This window comes from Drosophila gunungcola, chromosome 3R (genome assembly GCF_025200985.1).
Source record: "Drosophila gunungcola strain Sukarami chromosome 3R, Dgunungcola_SK_2, whole genome shotgun sequence".
In the NCBI taxonomy this organism is placed as follows: domain Eukaryota; kingdom Metazoa; phylum Arthropoda; class Insecta; order Diptera; family Drosophilidae; genus Drosophila; species Drosophila gunungcola.
The window spans coordinates 22449098-22476680 of record NC_069139.1 but is presented as its reverse complement, the minus strand read 5'-3'; the positions used below and the strand labels follow the sequence as shown (position 1 = coordinate 22476680).

General features: G+C 38.3%; 2 protein-coding genes across 2 annotated transcripts in view; one reads left to right on the top strand and one right to left on the bottom strand.

The window, feature by feature from the left end:
- The window catches only part of LOC128252394 (choline O-acetyltransferase), a 50415-nt gene that overhangs the window by 7075 nt on the left and 15757 nt on the right, over positions 1-27583 (bottom strand). The window contains exons 3-4 of the mRNA XM_052980070.1: positions 4783-4862; positions 3596-3787 (exon numbers count right to left, since the gene is read on the bottom strand). Of these exons, the coding sequence (XP_052836030.1) occupies positions 3596-3787; positions 4783-4862 (272 nt within the window). The remainder of the gene's footprint in view (positions 1-3595; positions 3788-4782; positions 4863-27583) is intronic.
- On the top strand, positions 1738-2801 carry LOC128251846 (peritrophin-55). Its single transcript, XM_052979054.1, has 2 exons — positions 1738-1870; positions 1949-2801. The coding sequence occupies exons 1-2, from the start codon at positions 1861-1863 to the stop codon at positions 2611-2613; spliced, it is 675 nt and encodes a 224-aa protein (XP_052835014.1). The 5' UTR covers positions 1738-1860; the 3' UTR covers positions 2614-2801.

Sequence of the window (27583 nt, the reverse complement as noted above, 5' to 3'; positions counted from 1 at the left end):
AATATTTTGATAGGCCACAACTGACATCCGAATCCGATAATGTAAAATTAAAAAGAAAAAGTGAAGCATAGATAGGGGCTACTTAGCTGTCAGAACTGAGCAATTGGGCTACTTCACCCTCAATTTAGTATTCGATATTGATTTTCATCGACTTTGATAACGTAAAGATAGTTAACGAAAGGATAAACAGTTTTAATCTTAAGTGTTGAGATATATTGAGGAGGTTTTGTTGACAACAAAAACAGAAAAGGACGCTAAAGTCAAGTTATCCGCCACTCAAGAATCCTTTACAAGAAGTAGTGATGAATTTGGATGAATTTTAAATACATATAGATAGACAGACAAGCCTAATTACATCGAGTCAGATTAAGTTCGTGTTCAAGGATATATGTCCTTTGAAAATAAAATTTAAGTTTTCTTAAGTGTGTATTAAAAGATCAACTTTAGACAGAATTAAATTAGTATAACTCAATACCAAATAATATAATCTCTTTACTTTTTTGTTTTCTTTCTATACTGAACAGTTTCTATAAGGCCCTTTTTTAAAACCACTTAAGTTTTATTTTGATACATTCGGGGTATTAATTTAATACTCATCTTATTGAGAAAATTTTTAAGCCCAATAGTTTTAAATTGATGTAAAAGTTAATTTTTATGCCAATTTTTGGTATATCTTGTGAATTTTTTTTTTTTGAGAAGAGTATATAATAATAGACCAATTAGTAATAGTGATGTAGAAATAAATACTTTTAATTGTTGTTCAGAAAATACGAAAATGGAAAATTCAAATACTTTTAGAGCTGAAGAAATTATTTTTAACAATTGCCAAATAGTATTAATATTAGCAAATATTAATTCTGGCAGTCATAAATGAAATTTATTTGGCAGCCTTCAGGATACATTTTTCTGTATTCGAATTATGAAAATATAAAACGCTATTGTGTACATAAGTTAAACTATAAAGGACTTAAATCAAACCTTTAAACCATAATTAACATAATAAATCATTTTTTTGTTTCTTTCTTATGAACAAATTACCACTTTGCGAATTACGTTCTTAATGATCTTAAACAAGCAAAATGTGTCTCAAAACATTTAGAAAATTTTAAATCATATTTAAGATGAAAATCTAATAATGAAACGAAGGCCTTTCATTTTTCTTTTAGTTCCACTTTTGTGCAAATGCTTAAACAGAATAAACATTTTGTAACATTTGTTGTTTTTAAGTTTTGTCAAAAGTTCAAGTTGTATTTTGTTCCTTAGTTTAGCTCACGGAAAATATGAGCCTTCGGCTCTTGAATTCCAAGTAACCCCACAACTTTGCCATTCAAGCATTTCAGGGGTAATGACAGTGATTCCCCAAAACAAAAACGAAATCGATGATGTTGTGGAGTAACATCGAGTGCTATCTGCATGCCAGAGATAGAGTGCCGAGAACTTGAGTTCGGCAGAAAAGGCCATGAAGTCATTACCAGTGATCTCAGCCTGGCGAGATGATCTAGCGGCGATGCTAATTGACATGACACCCGGAATGAGAAGTTCCTACTTGGTCGCTTGGCAGTGAGATTCGGAATAGTTTCCGCCCCGGCCTTATCTGGCCGAGATTACCGAAACTTCGGGGGCGACGAGTCTAAGGCGCAATTAGGCACTGCCTGGCATGCTGATTTCAATTTCGCACCCGGCCGACAAGACACGAATTAATCTAGCAGCGGGCTGATTAAACGTGTCTAACATGGCCTGCCGCGGCATAAAAAGGCTTTGGAGCTGGCTGGAATGCATCAGTGATCGGTGAGCCGAGTTAGCAGCCAGACGCACTCCTTCTCCAGTCTCGAAAGGAACGAAAAAAAAAGCATCGTCAACATGAAAGCCGGTAAGCAGCAGCATTAACAGGCTACCCAGGATATAGCCATTCATATTGTTCCCTTGCTCCCTCCCTGCCCCCCAAAAGTGATCTTTGTGCTTGCCGCCTTGGTGGCCGTCAATGCCCAGACTTCCCAGTCGTGCTCGAGGGTCCCGGAGTACACGGAAACGATCTCGCCCGTCGTTTGCCCACAGCCGAAGTTGAGGCTGCCCAACTACGAGAACGTGCAGACCTACTACCAGTGCGCGGCCACCGCCAACGCCAGGGGCGAGGTGCTCTCCACTTTGACCAACTGCGCCAGCAGCACCTACTTCAGCTACGTCCTGCAGGAGTGCTACGCCTGCAACAACTACCTGCCCAGCGCCAAGTGCGACAGTCTGCCCATCAACGCCACCTGTGTGTCGATGGAAGCCGCCGCCACCACCGTCGCTCCCACCACCACCGTCGCCCCCACGACCACTGCTGCCCCCCCAATCACCACCACCGGCGCGCCCACAACCACCGCCCTGCCACCTAGCGATTCCACCGTGTCAGTTCCAACGCCACCCACTGATGACCCCAGCACCACTCCCGGCAACCCCGGTACCCCCGGCAGCGACGACACCATCACGCCCACGGGCAGCACCATTGCCGTGCCCCAGCCCCCCTCCCCCAGCGACGACAACGTGCCCACCCCTAAAACCCCCGTGCCCACTGCCCCGATCATCAACAACGGACCCCCGACGTCGACCTCGGCCCCCTCCGTCAAATAAGCTCGAGACGATCGACTCCAAATCCCTGCATTTTCGGCTGAATAAAGTGTTGCCACACTTCACACACGAAGCATAAATTATTTATAATTTTAAACAGCCCAGAAATAGCTTAAAATACAAAAAAAAATCTTGATTGTAAACTTTCAAAAAAATTGGATAAGTCATTTTAAACTGTTGTGGGACACTAATGAATTTATTTGGTTTTATATATTTTCATAGTAAATAATATTTTCTAACACAAAATAAAATATTTAATTAAATTCGAGTATCAATAGTGAATGTCTTGTTAGATAATAATAATTCATATTTTGCTCTTGAGCTCTTAAGTAAGCAATATTATCTCATAACTAGGGTAAATCAGTAATTGAGTTCTTCAAAATCTTTCCCATAAAAAATTTGTAAGCAATCTTTAAAGAGAAACTAATAGTGAAGTTTTACAAGATACAAAACTTAAGCTTTAATCTTAAACGTCTTTTGAAATCCACATATGCCTACATAAGCCTTTTGTAATATTGCACATCTGATAAAAAAATGGAAAAGTAAATAAATATCTGACTATTGAATTCAAAATGTTTTATTTATATTAAATACAATGCATAATAAATTGCATGATTTAATATATATATATTTAAATAAACGTAAAAAAGTGAGATTTAAAATAGTTCCTATTTAATTTTAAAGCATTTTATATAAGTTTAATGTGGTTTAAACTTGAATTACATTTTCAGATATCAAATGCATTTCCAAAAATACTAAAAATGAAAAATGTTAATATATTTAATACAAAAACTCTAGTATAAAATATTTGCTTTTATTTTTATTTTTTTTTATTTATTCTCTAAAAAACTAACAGGCCTAGAAGAAAATTGTAAAACGTTTAAGTAACTTTAAAAAGCAATGAATATTAGAATTTAAAAAACAAATTATAGCTTTAATCTTGGACTTCTGTAATCAAACAAATAAATGACTGAGAGATGCTCACCCAGTTATCCTCCGCTTCACGCTTGTCCAGGAGATACTGATGCAGACGAGGGCCGATTCCCTGGGGAGCTGTGAACTGCCTGATCAGCTCCTTGGTCCGCTCCAGCTGCGCCGGGGTGGTGATCGGCTCCAGGGCGCGAATGTAGTCGGCCATCGTTTCATCCAGCGACGGGACGGGCACCTTGGGTAGAGTCTGCGAACGAAAAGGGTTCTCGAAGGGCTTAGCAAATTTAATTTTATTTCACTTCCACTCATCTTAGACACTTTTCCCCATTTTCTACCATTTTCCTCATTTGTATGCATGGCAATATCGAGCGTCAAATGGAAAGTTTCCTTACCCTGCCGGCAGCAATACAAAAAGTTGATGCCCTGGGGAGCCGATTTCAAATCACAAAAAAAGAAAAAGAAATGGCAATGCTTGAATCTGACATTGTACTCCGACTCCTTGACATTTTTGCCATTCCTTCCTGCTATCCACCCTTGTTGGCAAACTTTAATTGAGAGATTTTCTCCAGGAATTCCCCAGTGAAGTGTCGCTGAATTTTGAGGTCTGCAGTCCAATCGATTTCAGGATGGTCAACGCATAGTCTGTAGCTCATTATGATGATGCAAAACAAATTTATGTTGAAAAAAATCCACCGACCTTGTGTTTGGTTGTACCAGCTGAAGAAAACACAAATTTCCACTTAAAAATATAGAGTCGAAACGTTAAAAGTGTCAACATGTCGTTGACTTGCGGATCCTGTTCTCCGTTTTCAAAGCAACCGAAACTTTTGTTATACCCAATATACAGCCTCGTGTAACTTGTCTTTGTCAGTGGATCCCCATTTCTGCTGCTGGCTTACAATTTTGATGTCTAACTCTGCTTTTCGGGGGTTGTTGCTGTGGCTGCTGTGCTTTTTTTCAGGTAAGCATAGACGGGGGGCGGAAAAAGGTTCAGGGTGGAGGTTGGTTTTTCCGGTTTGTTTGCACGAGCTGCGGCAGGTTGGTTGCCAGGAGTTCCTGTTGCCATACAAAAGCCCTCGTTATTTGCATTTGTAATTATAACAAACAGGATTAGTCCGTCTGCCTGTGTGCGCGAGTGTTTGTCTTTGAATTATTCAAGTAGCAGTCGAGCTCAGCCCGGGGGCAAATATTTGCTGGAAAAGGAGGAAGGAAATGCGAAATGGTTTAATCAATTTCACTCACGTCAGGGAATCCGAATTCGTCCACGGACTCGGCCGTGGAGAGCCATTTCTTCGGTATCGACAGAATCGAGTCTTTCCATCCTGGAAGAACAAAGAAAACAAGCGCGTTGCGACAATCGCTGATTAACCACTTGTTGAACACCGAATTAAATTGTTGAGTAATTTGCCGCAATCGTTAGACCGCTGCTAGAGAACTAGTTAATCACTGTCACCAGCCTCAAGAGCGCCGGTATCCGAAAATGCCCCTTATCGATTGACTGACAGCCCCGCAAATGAACAAGATGTATGGTCTATGCGTCAACCAGAATTCCGCGTAGTTGACGTTTATTTTTGGGTCTCGCCCAACCCTTGATTTGATTTGCCTTATCTGCAGTTGAAATTCTATAGTTCGACTGCCCATTCCCGTGGTGAGCCACAGCCATTTGTCCTCCCGCATCGACTCACATAAGAGGCGGACGAATTCGTGCAAGTTTGCCATTTATTGTCTTGGCCAGGCTTCCGCCAGTAGAATGCAATAAAATTGGCCAGAGGAAACTGAAAACTCTCGGGCTTCATTTCCTTTCGGCTGTTCGTCTTTTGGCTCCTCCTCACATGCACATAAAAACTTTAGCTGTCATTGCTCTAATTCAACTGTATAAGCACTTCCGGTTGCCATTGCGCTCGAGTAGCTCGAATTTCCGGCTTTAGTTCACATGGGCCGCCGGGCCTTTGAAATGTTATTGTCAAGCATTTAGAGACAAGTTTACAACTCAAAATCTTTATTTATCAGCGAGTAACAAAAGAAAATATCAGATAAAAGGGGGATTGGAAAAATACAATTTCAAAGTGCGTACCTTCTTAACCTAACAAACTGTTGTCCTAAATATAGCTTAAATAAAATAGATAAAAACAATAGAAATAAAAGTATAACTAGAATAAAGAAAAAAAACTTATTTACCCTTTATTCTGTATTCTTTTGTAATTGGGATTGTCATAAATATGGTACTTATTAAATTTAATCGTAAAAATGTTACATTTTAGAAATGCGACTTGTTGTGTGTTGAAGAGACTATATTGCTTTAAATTTTGTATTTTATAAAGATTAATAAAGACGAATAAGGCATTTGTAATAAAAAGTGATATTTTTATAAATAACTAACCGACTGCTGGAGGATTAAACATTGAATGTAGTTAAATATGCTTATTTCGCATTTCGTTTGCTATTTTTTTATTTTGAGTCTTTTGAAAAAGAAAGCAGATGACAAAAGTAATATCAAAATTACATTTTATAAAAACGGGCCAATAAATAATAACAAAGTAAATTTGACAAAGACTCTTATCTAAATTGCCGACCACTTAAAGTGAAGTACATATAGAAGGAACTTCGGGGTCAAAGCATTGACCGCTTTGAAGGACTACCATTCACAATTGATAAGCTGCTTGTTTCTAGCTATATCGGCCCCATCCACCTTCAAAGGCAGGACAATCATAATGTTATTAATAAAAATGTTTTATGACAATCGGGATGAAAGGAAAACGAGCAGTAACGGCAAACAGGCCTTCTCTACGCCTCGTCCCATTTTGAGTGGGGGCAGTGGCACGCGGCTGCCCCACAACGATGTCAAATTTAATGCAATTTATTATCCTTTTTTATTATCTTGCTAAAGATGCCCCAGTCGAGCAACTAGCTGGCGGAGGTAATCACACAATGGAGTCACGTGGCGGCAATTTGAACGTCCGTTCTATTGTTGTTTCAGCAGGGAACAACAGCAACCACAAACTGTAACCTGTCCGGAGCGACCCATCATACCCATCAGCAAATTGTAATAAATTGTATTAGGAAGCGTAGTTGAGAAATTCAAATTAAGTAATTAAAGCCTTGGTTTGGGCCACTTTTGGGGTGGCTCGTGGCTCACAGGCCGGCTAATGTCTTGGGGTAACTCGCTCGCTTAATAGAGCAAATATCAATTTACAAAAAGTTGAGGGAAAGTTATTGTGCTTGTTACTTCTTCTTTGATGTATAAATATAAATTCCAATTACAAAGTTTGTAGAAGGGCTTGTTCGAGCTCTCTTATAAAATAAAAAGAAAACAAAAGAAATCCCGAAAAGTAGGCAGTATAGCTTAGATCTTATAGTCAGAATGCTAGCTTGTACCAAGTGCAGCCCATCATGATCAGGTGGCGCCCTCTAACGCGGGAACCCGAACTTTGTCGTACTGGCAACGCAACAAATACAATCAGCTGAGTAGAAGACAGTGGTCAATATCAATTTTGACAGAGCTATATTTCCGTTTTGGGGTAACCTGCTAAGCTTACGGCTTTAGCTTATTCTTTTCGATTTCCACCGCCAACGATACAAGTCGTCCGAAATAAATTTTCTCCAACAAGCAGACCGACCTCGTGGTTTGGCTACTTGGTTAGAAATATAAACCGTGAGTAACCATCAACCAACAGAAGAAGCAAAGAGAACTTATTAGTGCTTTTGTTTAATTTTGTTTAAAGTAATCCATTCGAATAACGCAACACGCGTTCAACGGTGGCGGAATACAGTGAATTATCAGAGGCCAATTCGGATGCTGGCTTAGCACCACCATATTCCTCCTGAGACCGCGCCTAACCCTAAGCGCACTGGCATACAATACGGCCCAGTGGCCATAACGTAGCGCTGCCAAACAGCCGTAGCCCGATCAGCCGCTACACAGCAGCATAATTCGGCCCAACAGCTAGTACAGCAGAGCAGGTGCAGCAACAGCAGGGCTACCCAGCAGCCCGAATAAGCCCGATACCCAGTGGAAATAGAGCAGAGCAGGTGCAGCAAACCCAGGGCTATCTTCAGCAGTTATACTAAAGCCTAAATAGGCCCAACAAGCTGTCCAATGTAGAGCCGCAGCCGCAGCAGCATCAGCAGGAGCTGTTGCTACTCATCCTAACCCTACCTCAACATAAATCTAATGCACGTTGTTGCAATATTTTTCTCAGTTTTATAAGAAAAAAATCTACCTAGTATGAACATAAATATTCGATAAAAAAATGTAATAATTAAAATTAGAGTTCTTAATTTGCTGTGGTTATGAAATATTAGAGAGAAAAATGATAGGCAAAGAGATCAACGTTGCTGCTGCAAACCGGTGAAAATTTACAGTGAAAAAAAATATATAAAAACTTGGCGAAATAAATAATATGTGAATGTGCTAGTAAATGTGTAGTCCCGCAGTTTAAACGCGCAAATTTTATAAAATTCATATCTAAAATCTTAACGAAAAATAATACACAAAAATTAAAAGTAAACAATGTTGCCGAACCAAAACTAAAACATTGTTAGCTAAAAATAAACCCGACGACCATATAACTAAATAAACATGTACAAGAAGTCGCCGCTGCCAAAGATCTTTCGCCGCCGGAGTTAATCGACTGTAAGTTACCTTTATCATACATTGTTTCATTATTTCCTTTATTTAGTTATTTCGTCACTGGTTAAACTGCATAAAATTTACGATGTTTTGTTTTGAATATACATATTTGAGCGTTTACGCTGTATTGCTGACCGTTGCTCGCAAGTTCTAAAGCTCTGTTTTAATAAACGAGGGCCGCTACAAAAGTTCTCTCAAGATTTACACGCGCAGTCACTTATAAATTTAAACCCTTAAATATTTACAATGATCAGCTATTATTAACTTATATGAGATTTTTATATAAACTTATATATATATAGCCATTATTATTTATATATATTAATCCCGTTCTCTTTCAGCAACTTTGAACTCTTTGCAATTTTTTTGATAAGAAAAAAAAAGAAATTTGAAATGAATTAATTAGACAATTTTTTTTAGGTATATAAATAAAACTGAATTTTTTTGTAAAGCACTAATTTTAAAAAAAAAAAAAAAAATAAAATTTTTTTTTAGAAAAAAAGAATAAATAAATAAAATCGAAATGATAGAGAACTTTTGTTAGAAATAAAATTTACCTATATTTAAAATTCTTTATAGTATTGTTTAAAAATTTTAAAACCACAAATATGAAAAATTTATATGAAAACCGTTTATTTTTCTAATGTGAATTAATATTAAACTAAATAAATTTATCACAGAATAAGCTTGTATGAAACAACAACAAAAATATCTCAGCCCATATGAAAGGGATAATTCGTACCTATAATTGGTAATAAAAGAAAATGAATTTAAACTAAGTTTCTCCTTATCCGGGGATCATGGAAGTCGAGTGTCGTTTAAAAAGGTGATTGGTAATCACTCCAAGGGATCCTGACGAGGAAATGTTGGACCACTAGGATCATGGTAGGGTGGGCACTTCGCCTTCTTGGCGTAGTAAAAGGAGTGATGTTTTGGCCAGTGTATCTCTCACGTTTTGTTTTGTTGTCGTATTCTATTCTTTCTTCAACCCTTTTCTTTTATTTTTTTTTTCTCTCTAGCTTCCTCAATGTACCCAAATGAATAGTACGCGAATTTTAAGTTATTTTTACTAGCATACGAGCATTATAACGTGGCGGTTTTCTTTTCTTCGTTGACCCACCCCATGCCGACCAGACAAATGAAAAGCCGAGGATGACGCGTACTCCGCAAACACGTTAATTTTTCCACCAGCTCTTTCCTAATAGATCGTTATATGCTACAGAAATAATTATGGCGCCCAAACGTGTGAGGCCCGACCTTGGCTGGCCCCGATATAGAATAATTAGTCAACTTCATCAACCAGTGCGTAATTTCCATAAACCACTGGAGACTAAAAATATGGTCAGATTTATTACTTTTCTTTACCTTTTCTAACCCAAACAGAACTATTTGCACCTTGACTTTGATTTAACATGTATCTGGATTAGCGTACTATTAATATAGAAACGTTCCGAACAATTTTAATTTCGATGAGTTATTAAAGAGAAAACAGCTAAATCAAGTAGGAACCTGCGATTGGATGTGGATATTTTAGAAGATTTCTATCACCTGCCACGCAGCAAAATAAAAACTCTGATAGGCTTTGGAAGTAAAACAGGATTAGATACACTTTTATAATAAAGGTTCTACCGGTACTAACAGTATTCTCGAAAGGTGCTTAGGGTTTCCAAAACGCTGCTTTAAGATACGAACTAATCTCTTGCCAGGACTATAAGCTTGGATCTAGATGGATATTAGTGGCAGTACCATTTTGGAATTTTTGTTTTTTGTTCAATTTAGTTATTGCAGGTTGCAAACAAGTAAAAAGCGTAACAGAGGTGTGCCAGAGTAGAAGCGTTAGTTAGTAGCTTTTAACGTTTTGGATCACACATTTGTACGAACGTTGGATTGTCTGCAATAGTTAAACCTAATTTTTGTTCGTTACTCTTGATACACATGCTTAAACAATTAGGATTACTAGACACGAAGATTGTTTTGATTCCCGGAAAATTATTTGTAATTTAAAAAGAAAAAAAATAAAAACTTTTTAAATAGTGAGTTATCTTTTTGATTAATTATAAGAAAAATTTATGATTATTAAGAAATGTTAGGTGAAGAAGAACCAGCAGAAGATATTTCCGTCAGGGCAAACGGTGACTGCTTTATTTGTCTAAGAGGAATTGAATACGCTGCTCAGTTATTATCTGCGAACTGTGGTCATACTTTTCATCGAGTTTGTTTTAACACAAAGATTCGAAATCATAAAAATTGTCCTGTGTGTAAAGCAGATTTAAAATCCGGTAGTGAAAGTGCAAGTAGACCATCGAGTGCATTGGGTAGGTCTCAGATTGATTTGAGCAAGGAACTAGCAGGAAATCCTATTACAGACGACTTTAACATGGAAGAGTTACAGCAAGCCGTTAAGGAATCTAATAAAAGAACGGAAGCTTTAGCAGAAACTATTAGCGCTGGGTTTCAACGAATGTTAACTCTTTTGGAAAACCAAAAGCAAGCCTCAGATGCTGGTAATAGGCTAATAGAGAGTGATGAGCAGCTTCAAGAAAGAGGGAACTTCATTGCAGCAGGACATTCTTCGGTTACAGGAAATCTTCCTCCAATAGAAAGTAGGCCTGTAGCAGAAAATTCTTCTCCAGTAGGAAATCGTTCTACAATAGGAAATGAGTCCGAAGCTAGGTTTTTGCATATGAATACAGATTTAAGACCAGATCGTATTAGCCAGATAATGATAAACTGGAAACTGCGTTTCTCAGGTCGGTCAAACCTGTCGATTGATGAATTTATATACCGACTTGAAGCCCTTACCTATCAAACTCTAAATGGTAACTTTGATCTAATATCTCGCTACATAAGCAATATATTAGACGGAAGTGCTAATGACTGGTTTTGGCGTTATCACAAAAGCGTTCAACTAAGTCAGGGTACTAGATCATTGCAATGGGTCAATTTGCGTGCCGCTATGAGAGCTCAATTTAAAGACGAACTTACGGATCTTAACATTCGCTCAGCAATAGATCGACGTAAGCAGAGGGAAAACGAATCGTTTGATGAATTCTATGAGTCGATCGTATTGTTGGCCGATAAACTTTCGGTTCCATTGTCAGACCTAGCATTGTTGGAAACTTTACGGGCTAATTTGCTGCCTCAAATTCAACATGAACTTCTGTATGAAAAAGTGACTAGCACAGCACACCTACGTCACTTAGTTAGAACTCGTGAGGTATTTATGCTGAGCTTGACAAAGAATAAACCTACATCGCAAAGGTCACAACCTCCTGTACGACGTACCATTCACGCTGTAGAGACGCATGGTGATTGCGAAGAGGATTTCAGCGATGAAGACGAGAGTCTTGAGGTAGCAGCCATTAATTTGACTTGCTGGAACTGTCGAGCGAAAGGCCATCGGTATCAAGATTGCCTTTGCGAACGGCAGGTGTTTTGTTACGGCTGTGGTCAGCCTGATACTTATAAACCATCCTGTACGAAATGTACTGGCTCAAAAAACTTAGTAGATCGTGCACCAGTGGCAAGTGCACGGAAGAAACAAACAGCGAATACGACTCAGACGGATTTGTAGAGCCACCTCAATCTACAAAAACCATTCTACCAGACAAAACCACAAACCTGCCAGTACCAAAACCTTTCCATTCACCACCAGCAAGAAGAAAAAGATCGTGCTTGCGAATCAGTGAATACTATAGGAAAATTAGAAATGAAAAACAGGCCTTGATCTCAGCCATAGTCGGTCGCGACGTACGTCCTTATGCCGAAGTCACTATTTTTGGGAAACAGATGATAGGGTTGTTGGATACCGGCGCATCAATCAGCTGTATAGGAGGAGACTTTGCCAACGAACTTTCCTGTCGAAATGTAAATTTTAAGCAAATGTCGTCAAATGTGCGCACGGCAGATGGTCAGTCACAGACTATAATTGGTAAACTTAATGTAGACGTCACTTATCGAGAGACAACAAAGCGACTAAATTTGTACATCGTTCCGTCACTTGTTCAGTCGTTATATTTAGGCATTGACTTTTGGACTGCATTTGATATGTTACCTTCTGGATTGTCAGTCCGAGACGGTATTGCTAGCGTAGCATGTCCGAGTGTAGAAGAAGCTGTTGCTGTTTCGCAACGTAATTTAACAGAGCACCAGCGTACTTTATTGGAAAAGCTATTCAATCATTTCCATCATTTTCTGAAAAGGGTCTGGGTAAAACAAATTTGTTGCATCACGAAATAGATGTAGGTAGTACAAAGCCCATTAAGCAACGACATTATCCAGTTTCCCCTGCTATCGAAAAACTTATTTATGAGGAAATAGATCGTATGATTGGCCTTGGAGTCATTGAAGAATCCAATAGTTCGTGGTCTTCGCCAGTAGTGATCGTAAGAAAGCCCGGCAAGGTGCGCCTCTGTATAGATTGTCGTAAAGTCAATGAGGTGACACGAAAGGATGCTTATCCTATGCCACTAATAGAAGGTATTTTAAGTCGTCTACCAAAGGCTGAGTACATCACTAGCCTGGACCTAAAAGACGCGTATTGGCAAATACCACTCGACCCTGATTCTAAAGACAAAACCGCCTTTACAGTTCCCGGGAGACCTTTATATCAATTTAAAGTCATGCCTTTCGGCCTTACGAATGCCCCTTCAACGATGTCAAAGTTAATGGATCGCATAATCCCAGCCTACCTTCGAAATGAGGTATTCATTTATCTGGATGACCTCCTTATAATTTCTGATACTTTTGAGCGGCACATAAAGGTGTTGCGCGAAATTGCAAAAGCATTGGAGAAAGCAGGTCTTACCATAAACGTTCAAAAAAGTCGATTTTGTGTACCTGAAGTTCATTATTTAGGCCACATTGTCGGTCATGGGACTATAGCTATGGACGTTGTGAAGATTGAAGCCATTAAAGAGTACCCCACACCGCAGTCGTTAAAACAACTTCGTAGGTTTTTAGGTATGACCGGGTGGTACAGTAAGTTTATTGAGAATTATGCTTCAATAACATCTCCGCTTACAGATGCCTTAAAAAAGAAGAAAACATTTACGTGGTCTAGTGCCGCGGAGCAAGCATTTCAGGATCTAAAAGCAGCAATGTGTAAAGCTCCTGTTCTTCATATGCCAGATTATTCACAGCCATTTTATATACATTGTGATGCTAGTCACACTGGAGTTGGGGGAGTTTTGATGCAAGTTAACCAAGAAGGAGATGAAATTCCAATAGCATTTATGTCACGAAAACTTAATGATTGTCAGCGAAGCTATTCCGTAACGGAAAAAGAATGCTTAGCGGCCATTCTGAGCATAAAAAAATTTCGAGCATACGTAGAAGGACATACCTTTACGGTAATAACCGACCATGCTTCACTAAAGTGGCTGATGTCGCAATCCGATCTAAGTAGCCGCTTAGCGAGATGGGCACTCAAGCTACAAGGATATAGTTTTACCATTCAGCACAGAAAGGGTATTAGGAACGTAGTTCCCGATGCATTATCACGGACGTTTACTGAGGATTTATCTAGTTTAGAAATCGAAAACTTCATAGATCTCTGTTCACCACAATTTCAATCAAAACAATATCAAGAACTAAGAGCAAAGCTAATGCAAGCTGAAAAGCAGTTTCCGGATATCAAAGTCGTGAAGGATTGCATTTATAGAAGGACAGAGCATGCGTCGGCTGAAAGATTAGCGGATGATATGGTTTGGAAACTATGGCTGCCACAAGAACTTATCTCGGTCGCTTTACAAAAAGCTCACGATAGTCCGTTATCCTCGCATTGTGGGATTAATAAAACACTAGAAAGGATTAGACGACACTATTTTTGGCCAAATTTAGTTAATGATGTTAAAGATTACGTCAACAATTGTTCAGTGTGCAAAACTACTAAGCATGCCAACTATGTTCTTAGACCTCCTCTGGCTAAAACAGGTGAAAAATCAGGATATGTAGGAATTTTTGTGGTCCTTGATCACTTTACAAAGTTTCCATTTCTAAGGCCAGTTAAAAACTTCACAGCCGAAGCTATTCTTAAGTATCTAGAGGAAGACTTATTCCATTGTTTTGGAATACCTGAAGTTATTGTGTCCGACAACGGAGTACAATTTAAATCCAAAATTTTCAATAACTTGCTTAAAAAGTACGGCATACAGCATGCTTACACCGCTGTGCATGCTCCTCAAGGTAACGCGTCAGAGAGGGTTAACCGTAGCATTATCGCTGGAATCAAAGCTTATGTTCATCCAGATCAATCCAATTGGGATGTCAAACTTAGTAGCATATGCTGTTCGCTTAGATCCAGTTGGCATTCAGCTGTTAACAACACACCTTATCGACTAGCTTTCGGTCAGCATATGATCACAGAAGGTTCTACATATAAACTATTAAGAGAACTGGATCTGTTAGAGGATCGTGCTATTCAAGTCAGTCGAGATGATTCAGTCGATATGTTTAGGGGAGATGCAGTGAAAGCTATGAGGCAACAGCAACGTCGGAATGAAAAATTGTATAATTTGAGAAGCCGAGAAGTGGCATATACTGTTGGCCAGGAGGTGTACAGAAGAAATTTTCAACAAAGCAAGTTTGTGAAAGGTTTTAATGCCAAGCTAGCGCCAACGTTTGTGAAAGCTAGAATAAGAAGAAAGCTAGGTACAACCTATTACGAACTCGAAGACCTCCAAGGAAAATCAATAGGAAAGTACCACGCAAAAGACATAAAGCAGTGATAAATGTTGGCTCTCCAAGCGTGTATCGCACATTGTGTGTTTATACCTCCCAAGTGCGATTTTAGCGGTGGGGACTTGTAGAAGGGCTTGTTCGAGCTCTCTTATAAAATAAAAAGAAAACAAAAGAAATCCCGAAAAGTAGGCAGTATAGCTTAGATCTTATAGTCAGAATGCTAGCTTGTACCAAGTGCAGCCCATCATGATCAGGTGGCGCCCTCTAACGCGGGAACCCGAACTTTGTCGTACTGGCAACGCAACAAATACAATCAGCTGAGTAGAAGACAGTGGTCAATATCAATTTTGACAGAGCTATATTTCCGTTTTGGGGTAACCTGCTAAGCTTACGGCTTTAGCTTATTCTTTTCGATTTCCACCGCCAACGATACAAGTCGTCCGAAATAAATTTTCTCCAACAAGCAGACCGACCTCGTGGTTTGGCTACTTGGTTAGAAATATAAACCGTGAGTAACCATCAACCAACAGAAGAAGCAAAGAGAACTTATTAGTGCTTTTGTTTAATTTTGTTTAAAGTAATCCATTCGAATAACGCAACACGCGTTCAACGGTGGCGGAATACAGTGAATTATCAGAGGCCAATTCGGATGCTGGCTTAGCACCACCATATTCCTCCTGAGACCGCGCCTAACCCTAAGCGCACTGGCATACAATACGGCCCAGTGGCCATAACGTAGCGCTGCCAAACAGCCGTAGCCCGATCAGCCGCTACACAGCAGCATAATTCGGCCCAACAGCTAGTACAGCAGAGCAGGTGCAGCAACAGCAGGGCTACCCAGCAGCCCGAATAAGCCCGATACCCAGTGGAAATAGAGCAGAGCAGGTGCAGCAAACCCAGGGCTATCTTCAGCAGTTATACTAAAGCCTAAATAGGCCCAACAAGCTGTCCAATGTAGAGCCGCAGCCGCAGCAGCATCAGCAGGAGCTGTTGCTACTCATCCTAACCCTACCTCAACATAAATCTAATGCACGTTGTTGCAATATTTTTCTCAGTTTTATAAGAAAAAAATCTACCTAGTATGAACATAAATATTCGATAAAAAAATGTAATAATTAAAATTAGAGTTCTTAATTTGCTGTGGTTATGAAATATTAGAGAGAAAAATGATAGGCAAAGAGATCAACGTTGCTGCTGCAAACCGGTGAAAATTTACAGTGAAAAAAAATATATAAAAACTTGGCGAAATAAATAATATGTGAATGTGCTAGTAAATGTGTAGTCCCGCAGTTTAAACGCGCAAATTTTATAAAATTCATATCTAAAATCTTAACGAAAAATAATACACAAAAATTAAAAGTAAACAATGTTGCCGAACCAAAACTAAAACATTGTTAGCTAAAAATAAACCCGACGACCATATAACTAAATAAACATGTACAAGAAGTCGCCGCTGCCAAAGATCTTTCGCCGCCGGAGTTAATCGACTGTAAGTTACCTTTATCATACATTGTTTCATTATTTCCTTTATTTAGTTATTTCGTCACTGGTTAAACTGCATAAAATTTACGATGTTTTGTTTTGAATATACATATTTGAGCGTTTACGCTGTATTGCTGACCGTTGCTCGCAAGTTCTAAAGCTCTGTTTTAATAAACGAGGGCCGCTACAAAAGTTCTCTCAAGATTTACACGCGCAGTCACTTATAAATTTAAACCCTTAAATATTTACAATGATCAGCTATTATTAACTTATATGAGATTTTTATATAAACTTATATATATATAGCCATTATTATTTATATATATTAATCCCGTTCTCTTTCAGCAACTTTGAACTCTTTGCAATTTTTTGATAAGAAAAAAAAAAGAAATTTGAAATGAATTAATTAGACAATTTTTTTTAGGTATATAAATAAAACTGAATTTTTTTGTAAAGCACTAATTTTAAAAAAAAAAAAAAAATAAAATTTTTTTTTAGAAAAAAAGAATAAATAAATAAAATCGAAATGATAGAGAACTTTTGTTAGAAATAAAATTTACCTATATTTAAAAATTCTTTATAGTATTGTTTAAAAATTTTAAAACCACAAATATGAAAAATTTATATGAAAACCGTTTATTTTTCTAATGTGAATTAATATTAAACTAAATAAATTTATCACAGAATAAGCTTGTATGAAACAACAACAAAAATATCTCAGCCCATATGAAAGGGATAATTCGTACCTATAATTGGTAATAAAAGAAAATGAATTTAAACTAAGTTTCTCCTTATCCGGGGATCATGGAAGTCGAGTGTCGTTTAAAAAGGTGATTGGTAATCACTCCAAGGGATCCTGACGAGGAAATGTTGGACCACTAGGATCATGGTAGGGTGGGCACTTCGCCTTCTTGGCGTAGTAAAAGGAGTGATGTTTTGGCCAGTGTATCTCTCACGTTTTGTTTTGTTGTCGTATTCTATTCTTTCTTCAACCCTTTTCTTTTATTTTTTTTTTCTCTCTAGCTTCCTCAATGTACCCAAATGAATAGTACGCGAATTTTAAGTTATTTTTACTAGCATACGAGCATTATAACGTGGCGGTTTTCTTTTCTTCGTTGACCCACCCCATGCCGACCAGACAAATGAAAAGCCGAGGATGACGCGTACTCCGCAAACACGTTAATTTTTCCACCAGCTCTTTCCTAATAGATCGTTATATGCTACAGAAATAATTATGGCGCCCAAACGTGTGAGGCCCGACCTTGGCTGGCCCCGATATAGAATAATTAGTCAACTTCATCAACCAGTGCGTAATTTCCATAAACCACTGGAGACTAAAAATATGGTCAGATTTATTACTTTTCTTTACCTTTTCTAACCCAAACAGAACTATTTGCACCTTGACTTTGATTTAACATGTATCTGGATTAGCGTACTATTAATATAGAAACGTTCCGAACAATTTTAATTTCGATGAGTTATTAAAGAGAAAACAGCTAAATCAAGTAGGAACCTGCGATTGGATGTGGATATTTTAGAAGATTTCTATCACCTGCCACGCAGCAAAATAAAAACTCTGATAGGCTTTGGAAGTAAAACAGGATTAGATACACTTTTATAATAAAGGTTCTACCGGTACTAACAGTATTCTCGAAAGGTGCTTAGGGTTTCCAAAACGCTGCTTTAAGATACGAACTAATCTCTTGCCAGGACTATAAGCTTGGATCTAGATGGATATTAGTGGCAGTACCATTTTGGAATTTTTGTTTTTTGTTCAATTTAGTTATTGCAGGTTGCAAACAAGTAAAAAGCGTAACAGAGGTGTGCCAGAGTAGAAGCGTTAGTTAGTAGCTTTTAACGTTTTGGATCACACATTTGTACGAACGTTGGATTGTCTGCAATAGTTAAACCTAATTTTTGTTCGTTACTCTTGATACACATGCTTAAACAATTAGGATTACTAGACACGAAGATTGTTTTGATTCCCGGAAAATTATTTGTAATTTAAAAAGAAAAAAAATAAAAACTTTTTAAATAGTGAGTTATCTTTTTGATTAATTATAAGAAAAATTTATGATTATTAAGAAATGTTAGGTGAAGAAGAACCAGCAGAAGATATTTCCGTCAGGGCAAACGGTGACTGCTTTATTTGTCTAAGAGGAATTGAATACGCTGCTCAGTTATTATCTGCGAACTGTGGTCATACTTTTCATCGAGTTTGTTTTAACACAAAGATTCGAAATCATAAAAATTGTCCTGTGTGTAAAGCAGATTTAAAATCCGGTAGTGAAAGTGCAAGTAGACCATCGAGTGCATTGGGTAGGTCTCAGATTGATTTGAGCAAGGAACTAGCAGGAAATCCTATTACAGACGACTTTAACATGGAAGAGTTACAGCAAGCCGTTAAGGAATCTAATAAAAGAACGGAAGCTTTAGCAGAAACTATTAGCGCTGGGTTTCAACGAATGTTAACTCTTTTGGAAAACCAAAAGCAAGCCTCAGATGCTGGTAATAGGCTAATAGAGAGTGATGAGCAGCTTCAAGAAAGAGGGAACTTCATTGCAGCAGGACATTCTTCGGTTACAGGAAATCTTCCTCCAATAGAAAGTAGGCCTGTAGCAGAAAATTCTTCTCCAGTAGGAAATCGTTCTACAATAGGAAATGAGTCCGAAGCTAGGTTTTTGCATATGAATACAGATTTAAGACCAGATCGTATTAGCCAGATAATGATAAACTGGAAACTGCGTTTCTCAGGTCGGTCAAACCTGTCGATTGATGAATTTATATACCGACTTGAAGCCCTTACCTATCAAACTCTAAATGGTAACTTTGATCTAATATCTCGCTACATAAGCAATATATTAGACGGAAGTGCTAATGACTGGTTTTGGCGTTATCACAAAAGCGTTCAACTAAGTCAGGGTACTAGATCATTGCAATGGGTCAATTTGCGTGCCGCTATGAGAGCTCAATTTAAAGACGAACTTACGGATCTTAACATTCGCTCAGCAATAGATCGACGTAAGCAGAGGGAAAACGAATCGTTTGATGAATTCTATGAGTCGATCGTATTGTTGGCCGATAAACTTTCGGTTCCATTGTCAGACCTAGCATTGTTGGAAACTTTACGGGCTAATTTGCTGCCTCAAATTCAACATGAACTTCTGTATGAAAAAGTGACTAGCACAGCACACCTACGTCACTTAGTTAGAACTCGTGAGGTATTTATGCTGAGCTTGACAAAGAATAAACCTACATCGCAAAGGTCACAACCTCCTGTACGACGTACCATTCACGCTGTAGAGACGCATGGTGATTGCGAAGAGGATTTCAGCGATGAAGACGAGAGTCTTGAGGTAGCAGCCATTAATTTGACTTGCTGGAACTGTCGAGCGAAAGGCCATCGGTATCAAGATTGCCTTTGCGAACGGCAGGTGTTTTGTTACGGCTGTGGTCAGCCTGATACTTATAAACCATCCTGTACGAAATGTACTGGCTCAAAAAACTTAGTAGATCGTGCACCAGTGGCAAGTGCACGGAAGAAACAAACAGCGAATACGACTCAGACGGATTTGTAGAGCCACCTCAATCTACAAAAACCATTCTACCAGACAAAACCACAAACCTGCCAGTACCAAAACCTTTCCATTCACCACCAGCAAGAAGAAAAAGATCGTGCTTGCGAATCAGTGAATACTATAGGAAAATTAGAAATGAAAAACAGGCCTTGATCTCAGCCATAGTCGGTCGCGACGTACGTCCTTATGCCGAAGTCACTATTTTTGGGAAACAGATGATAGGGTTGTTGGATACCGGCGCATCAATCAGCTGTATAGGAGGAGACTTTGCCAACGAACTTTCCTGTCGAAATGTAAATTTTAAGCAAATGTCGTCAAATGTGCGCACGGCAGATGGTCAGTCACAGACTATAATTGGTAAACTTAATGTAGACGTCACTTATCGAGAGACAACAAAGCGACTAAATTTGTACATCGTTCCGTCACTTGTTCAGTCGTTATATTTAGGCATTGACTTTTGGACTGCATTTGATATGTTACCTTCTGGATTGTCAGTCCGAGACGGTATTGCTAGCGTAGCATGTCCGAGTGTAGAAGAAGCTGTTGCTGTTTCGCAACGTAATTTAACAGAGCACCAGCGTACTTTATTGGAAAAAGCTATTCAATCATTTCCATCATTTTCTGAAAAGGGTCTGGGTAAAACAAATTTGTTGCATCACGAAATAGATGTAGGTAGTACAAAGCCCATTAAGCAACGACATTATCCAGTTTCCCCTGCTATCGAAAAACTTATTTATGAGGAAATAGATCGTATGATTGGCCTTGGAGTCATTGAAGAATCCAATAGTTCGTGGTCTTCGCCAGTAGTGATCGTAAGAAAGCCCGGCAAGGTGCGCCTCTGTATAGATTGTCGTAAAGTCAATGAGGTGACACGAAAGGATGCTTATCCTATGCCACTAATAGAAGGTATTTTAAGTCGTCTACCAAAGGCTGAGTACATCACTAGCCTGGACCTAAAAGACGCGTATTGGCAAATACCACTCGACCCTGATTCTAAAGACAAAACCGCCTTTACAGTTCCCGGGAGACCTTTATATCAATTTAAAGTCATGCCTTTCGGCCTTACGAATGCCCCTTCAACGATGTCAAAGTTAATGGATCGCATAATCCCAGCCTACCTTCGAAATGAGGTATTCATTTATCTGGATGACCTCCTTATAATTTCTGATACTTTTGAGCGGCACATAAAGGTGTTGCGCGAAATTGCAAAAGCATTGGAGAAAGCAGGTCTTACCATAAACGTTCAAAAAAGTCGATTTTGTGTACCTGAAGTTCATTATTTAGGCCACATTGTCGGTCATGGGACTATAGCTATGGACGTTGTGAAGATTGAAGCCATTAAAGAGTACCCCACACCGCAGTCGTTAAAACAACTTCGTAGGTTTTTAGGTATGACCGGGTGGTACAGTAAGTTTATTGAGAATTATGCTTCAATAACATCTCCGCTTACAGATGCCTTAAAAAAGAAGAAAACATTTACGTGGTCTAGTGCCGCGGAGCAAGCATTTCAGGATCTAAAAGCAGCAATGTGTAAAGCTCCTGTTCTTCATATGCCAGATTATTCACAGCCATTTTATATACATTGTGATGCTAGTCACACTGGAGTTGGGGGAGTTTTGATGCAAGTTAACCAAGAAGGAGATGAAATTCCAATAGCATTTATGTCACGAAAACTTAATGATTGTCAGCGAAGCTATTCCGTAACGGAAAAAGAATGCTTAGCGGCCATTCTGAGCATAAAAAAATTTCGAGCATACGTAGAAGGACATACCTTTACGGTAATAACCGACCATGCTTCACTAAAGTGGCTGATGTCGCAATCCGATCTAAGTAGCCGCTTAGCGAGATGGGCACTCAAGCTACAAGGATATAGTTTTACCATTCAGCACAGAAAGGGTATTAGGAACGTAGTTCCCGATGCATTATCACGGACGTTTACTGAGGATTTATCTAGTTTAGAAATCGAAAACTTCATAGATCTCTGTTCACCACAATTTCAATCAAAACAATATCAAGAACTAAGAGCAAAGCTAATGCAAGCTGAAAAGCAGTTTCCGGATATCAAAGTCGTGAAGGATTGCATTTATAGAAGGACAGAGCATGCGTCGGCTGAAAGATTAGCGGATGATATGGTTTGGAAACTATGGCTGCCACAAGAACTTATCTCGGTCGCTTTACAAAAAGCTCACGATAGTCCGTTATCCTCGCATTGTGGGATTAATAAAACACTAGAAAGGATTAGACGACACTATTTTTGGCCAAATTTAGTTAATGATGTTAAAGATTACGTCAACAATTGTTCAGTGTGCAAAACTACTAAGCATGCCAACTATGTTCTTAGACCTCCTCTGGCTAAAACAGGTGAAAAATCAGGATATGTAGGAATTTTTGTGGTCCTTGATCACTTTACAAAGTTTCCATTTCTAAGGCCAGTTAAAAACTTCACAGCCGAAGCTATTCTTAAGTATCTAGAGGAAGACTTATTCCATTGTTTTGGAATACCTGAAGTTATTGTGTCCGACAACGGAGTACAATTTAAATCCAAAATTTTCAATAACTTGCTTAAAAAGTACGGCATACAGCATGCTTACACCGCTGTGCATGCTCCTCAAGGTAACGCGTCAGAGAGGGTTAACCGTAGCATTATCGCTGGAATCAAAGCTTATGTTCATCCAGATCAATCCAATTGGGATGTCAAACTTAGTAGCATATGCTGTTCGCTTAGATCCAGTTGGCATTCAGCTGTTAACAACACACCTTATCGACTAGCTTTCGGTCAGCATATGATCACAGAAGGTTCTACATATAAACTATTAAGAGAACTGGATCTGTTAGAGGATCGTGCTATTCAAGTCAGTCGAGATGATTCAGTCGATATGTTTAGGGGAGATGCAGTGAAAGCTATGAGGCAACAGCAACGTCGGAATGAAAAATTGTATAATTTGAGAAGCCGAGAAGTGGCATATACTGTTGGCCAGGAGGTGTACAGAAGAAATTTTCAACAAAGCAAGTTTGTGAAAGGTTTTAATGCCAAGCTAGCGCCAACGTTTGTGAAAGCTAGAATAAGAAGAAAGCTAGGTACAACCTATTACGAACTCGAAGACCTCCAAGGAAAATCAATAGGAAAGTACCACGCAAAAGACATAAAGCAGTGATAAATGTTGGCTCTCCAAGCGTGTATCGCACATTGTGTGTTTATACCTCCCAAGTGCGATTTTAGCGGTGGGGACTTGTAGAAGGGCTTGTTCGAGCTCTCTTATAAAATAAAAAGAAAACAAAAGAAATCCCGAAAAGTAGGCAGTATAGCTTAGATCTTATAGTCAGAATGCTAGCTTGTACCAAGTGCAGCCCATCATGATCAGGTGGCGCCCTCTAACGCGGGAACCCGAACTTTGTCGTACTGGCAACGCAACAAATACAATCAGCTGAGTAGAAGACAGTGGTCAATATCAATTTTGACAGAGCTATATTTCCGTTTTGGGGTAACCTGCTAAGCTTACGGCTTTAGCTTATTCTTTTCGATTTCCACCGCCAACGATACAAGTCGTCCGAAATAAATTTTCTCCAACAAGCAGACCGACCTCGTGGTTTGGCTACTTGGTTAGAAATATAAACCGTGAGTAACCATCAACCAACAGAAGAAGCAAAGAGAACTTATTAGTGCTTTTGTTTAATTTTGTTTAAAGTAATCCATTCGAATAACGCAACACGCGTTCAACGGTGGCGGAATACAGTGAATTATCAGAGGCCAATTCGGATGCTGGCTTAGCACCACCATATTCCTCCTGAGACCGCGCCTAACCCTAAGCGCACTGGCATACAATACGGCCCAGTGGCCATAACGTAGCGCTGCCAAACAGCCGTAGCCCGATCAGCCGCTACACAGCAGCATAATTCGGCCCAACAGCTAGTACAGCAGAGCAGGTGCAGCAACAGCAGGGCTACCCAGCAGCCCGAATAAGCCCGATACCCAGTGGAAATAGAGCAGAGCAGGTGCAGCAAACCCAGGGCTATCTTCAGCAGTTATACTAAAGCCTAAATAGGCCCAACAAGCTGTCCAATGTAGAGCCGCAGCCGCAGCAGCATCAGCAGGAGCTGTTGCTACTCATCCTAACCCTACCTCAACATAAATCTAATGCACGTTGTTGCAATATTTTTCTCAGTTTTATAAGAAAAAAATCTACCTAGTATGAACATAAATATTCGATAAAAAAATGTAATAATTAAAATTAGAGTTCTTAATTTGCTGTGGTTATGAAATATTAGAGAGAAAAATGATAGGCAAAGAGATCAACGTTGCTGCTGCAAACCGGTGAAAATTTACAGTGAAAAAAAAAATATATAAAAACTTGGCGAAATAAATAATATGTGAATGTGCTAGTAAATGTGTAGTCCCGCAGTTTAAACGCGCAAATTTTATAAAATTCATATCTAAAATCTTAACGAAAAATAATACACAAAAATTAAAAGTAAACAATGTTGCCGAACCAAAACTAAAACATTGTTAGCTAAAAATAAACCCGACGACCATATAACTAAATAAACATGTACAAGAAGTCGCCGCTGCCAAAGATCTTTCGCCGCCGGAGTTAATCGACTGTAAGTTACCTTTATCATACATTGTTTCATTATTTCCTTTATTTAGTTATTTCGTCACTGGTTAAACTGCATAAAATTTACGATGTTTTGTTTTGAATATACATATTTGAGCGTTTACGCTGTATTGCTGACCGTTGCTCGCAAGTTCTAAAGCTCTGTTTTAATAAACGAGGGCCGCTACAAAAGTTCTCTCAAGATTTACACGCGCAGTCACTTATAAATTTAAACCCTTAAATATTTACAATGATCAGCTATTATTAACTTATATGAGATTTTTATATAAACTTATATATATATAGCCATTATTATTTATATATATTAATCCCGTTCTCTTTCAGCAACTTTGAACTCTTTGCAATTTTTTGATAAGAAAAAAAAAAGAAATTTGAAATGAATTAATTAGACAATTTTTTTAGGTATATAAATAAAACTGAATTTTTTTGTAAAGCACTAATTTTAAAAAAAAAAAAAAAATAAAATTTTTTTTTAGAAAAAAAGAATAAATAAATAAAATCGAAATGATAGAGAACTTTTGTTAGAAATAAAATTTACCTATATTTAAAAATTCTTTATAGTATTGTTTAAAAATTTTAAAACCACAAATATGAAAAATTTATATGAAAACCTTTTATTTTTCTAATGTGAATTAATATTAAACTAAATAAATTTATCACAGAATAAGCTTGTATGAAACAACAACAAAATATCTCAGCCCATATGAAAGGGATAATTCGTACCTATAATTGGTAATAAAAGAAAATGAATTTAACTAAGTTTCTCCTTATCCGGGGATCATGGAAGTCGAGTGTCGTTTAAAAAGGTGATTGGTAATCACTCCAAGGGATCCTGACGAGGAAATGTTGGACCACTAGGATCATGGTAGGGTGGGCACTTCGCCTTCTTGGCGTAGTAAAAGGAGTGATGTTTTGGCCAGTGTATCTCTCACGTTTTGTTTTGTTGTCGTATTCTATTCTTTCTTCAACCCTTTTCTTTTATTTTTTTTTCTCTCTAGCTTCCTCAATGTACCCAAATGAATAGTACGCGAATTTTAAGTTATTTTTACTAGCATACGAGCATTATAACGTGGCGGTTTTCTTTTCTTCGTTGACCCACCCCATGCCGACCAGACAAATGAAAAGCCGAGGATGACGCGTACTCCGCAAACACGTTAATTTTTCCACCAGCTCTTTCCTAATAGATCGTTATATGCTACAAGTTTTCTGATGTCCAGGCGTAGGAAAATACAAAATGAGCCTCCCAAATTAGTATGAATTGACTTTGGGCTCTTAAAGAAAAAATTATACCTTTCCGGAATATTTTATTTATTATAACCACAATTATATACTGATAAGTTTGTGAAAAAATAAATGTAAAATATTTTTTTTTAAATAAATATTGAAGTATAAATCCCTTAACGTTATCCGAGTTTTCTGTAAAGTCTAGACAGATTTCGAAGTTTTATCTTTACATAAAAATCATGCAAATATGGAAAATATTTTTCGACACCTTCTTTCCCTTATATTTCCCGGACTAAAAGCTAAAAATGTATCTGGCTGCGTCACCTTCAATTATATGCATTGGCAGAGACACTTTTCCAATTGATTGATTGATGGCCAGGATTTGTGATTAGAGCGACAGTCGGCTAATCAGATATTCATGCATCATTTCAAAGGCAGACACAGCGCAGTTCCTGTTCCGGTTTCGAATCAGGATACTAACCCCCAAGTAATGCCCCACTTTCCTGCTGCTGTCTGCTTCAATTTGCTCGTATCTGTCAGTTTTTGGGCCAACTCATGATTTGATTTGGGCCGGGCCATAACTTTGCGGAAAGGGATCGATGCCTCGTGATCATAATGGCTGATAATGGGGGTGGGATGGGATGGGGCTATGCCGAGGACATTTCACACATTAACGCGAAGCGTCTTGGGCTTATTGCCAACACGCCCCTACTTTAAACGCTGGCCAATAAAACGCGTCAGTTAGCGTAAACCGAGGGCTCATTATTAAGCTGCAAAAATCACGCTCGAATTCATGGCATTCCACGACTCCCCTCTCAGAAAGGACAAGGGCTGCGACAGGCAACTGCTGCCGCCTGTCAGACAATGCGATAAAAATGTAATCCCAATGAAAAATAATGTTTCTGCCGGCATGATTCCAATTTAGCAACAGTCAACCCCAAGACCGTAGCTCATTAGAACCAGTCCAAATAGCAGATGCCGGCAACCGGAGCAAATGAAGGAGAAGAATTTAAAAAGGCAAAACAAATCCGCACCCCAAGGAGGCGGGCGGGCGCGACACGTTGCGACTACATAAAACACCCGTCGAACAAGCTGGAACCCCAACCGCAGTGGTGGACTGGTACCAGCCCTCGGTGGTGGAAGCTACACAGAAAGAAATATACGAAAAATAACGCCAATATATCATCCAAAGTCTTGGTAGAACTTGTATAACTTATATCAAAGTTTGATTTATATCTATTACAAAATGTGAAATAAATATTATATTATATATTTTTTTTGTTAGCAGAATAATTGGACTGGATTTAAATACATTTTTATAATCTTTATAAATGTTAACTAAAGAAAGGTTGTTACTCAGAATAAGCTAAGATCAAATTGTTCAAAAAATATTACCGAAACTTTGTATATATATATATTTGGATGCTATATATATATATTTGTATGCTATGATCCCCAAATGCTGTAATGGAACGTATATTTAAAGTATATTTAAAATTTGACTAGTATAATCTCAAAAATATAATAACATTTTTAGTTAATTGCAAAGAATAAAGTAAATCCTATTAATGTTTTACAGCAATATCCATTAAGCTATAACTTTAAATACCCAACTAATTTATGTTTTCTGTTTTAAAAGAGATAATCAATATCTAGTAAATACATGTTTAAACTTTAAAGACTTTGTTTAATGTTCACCATCTGTAGTAACTATAATATTGCCTCCCGTTTTTCGAGTGTAGGAAGCTGCCGGGGGTCATAACATTGTCGGATGTCGGAACAAGCGATGAATGGCCGAGTGAATGAGTTTTCTTTCTTTTGTTCGGTTTGGCTGC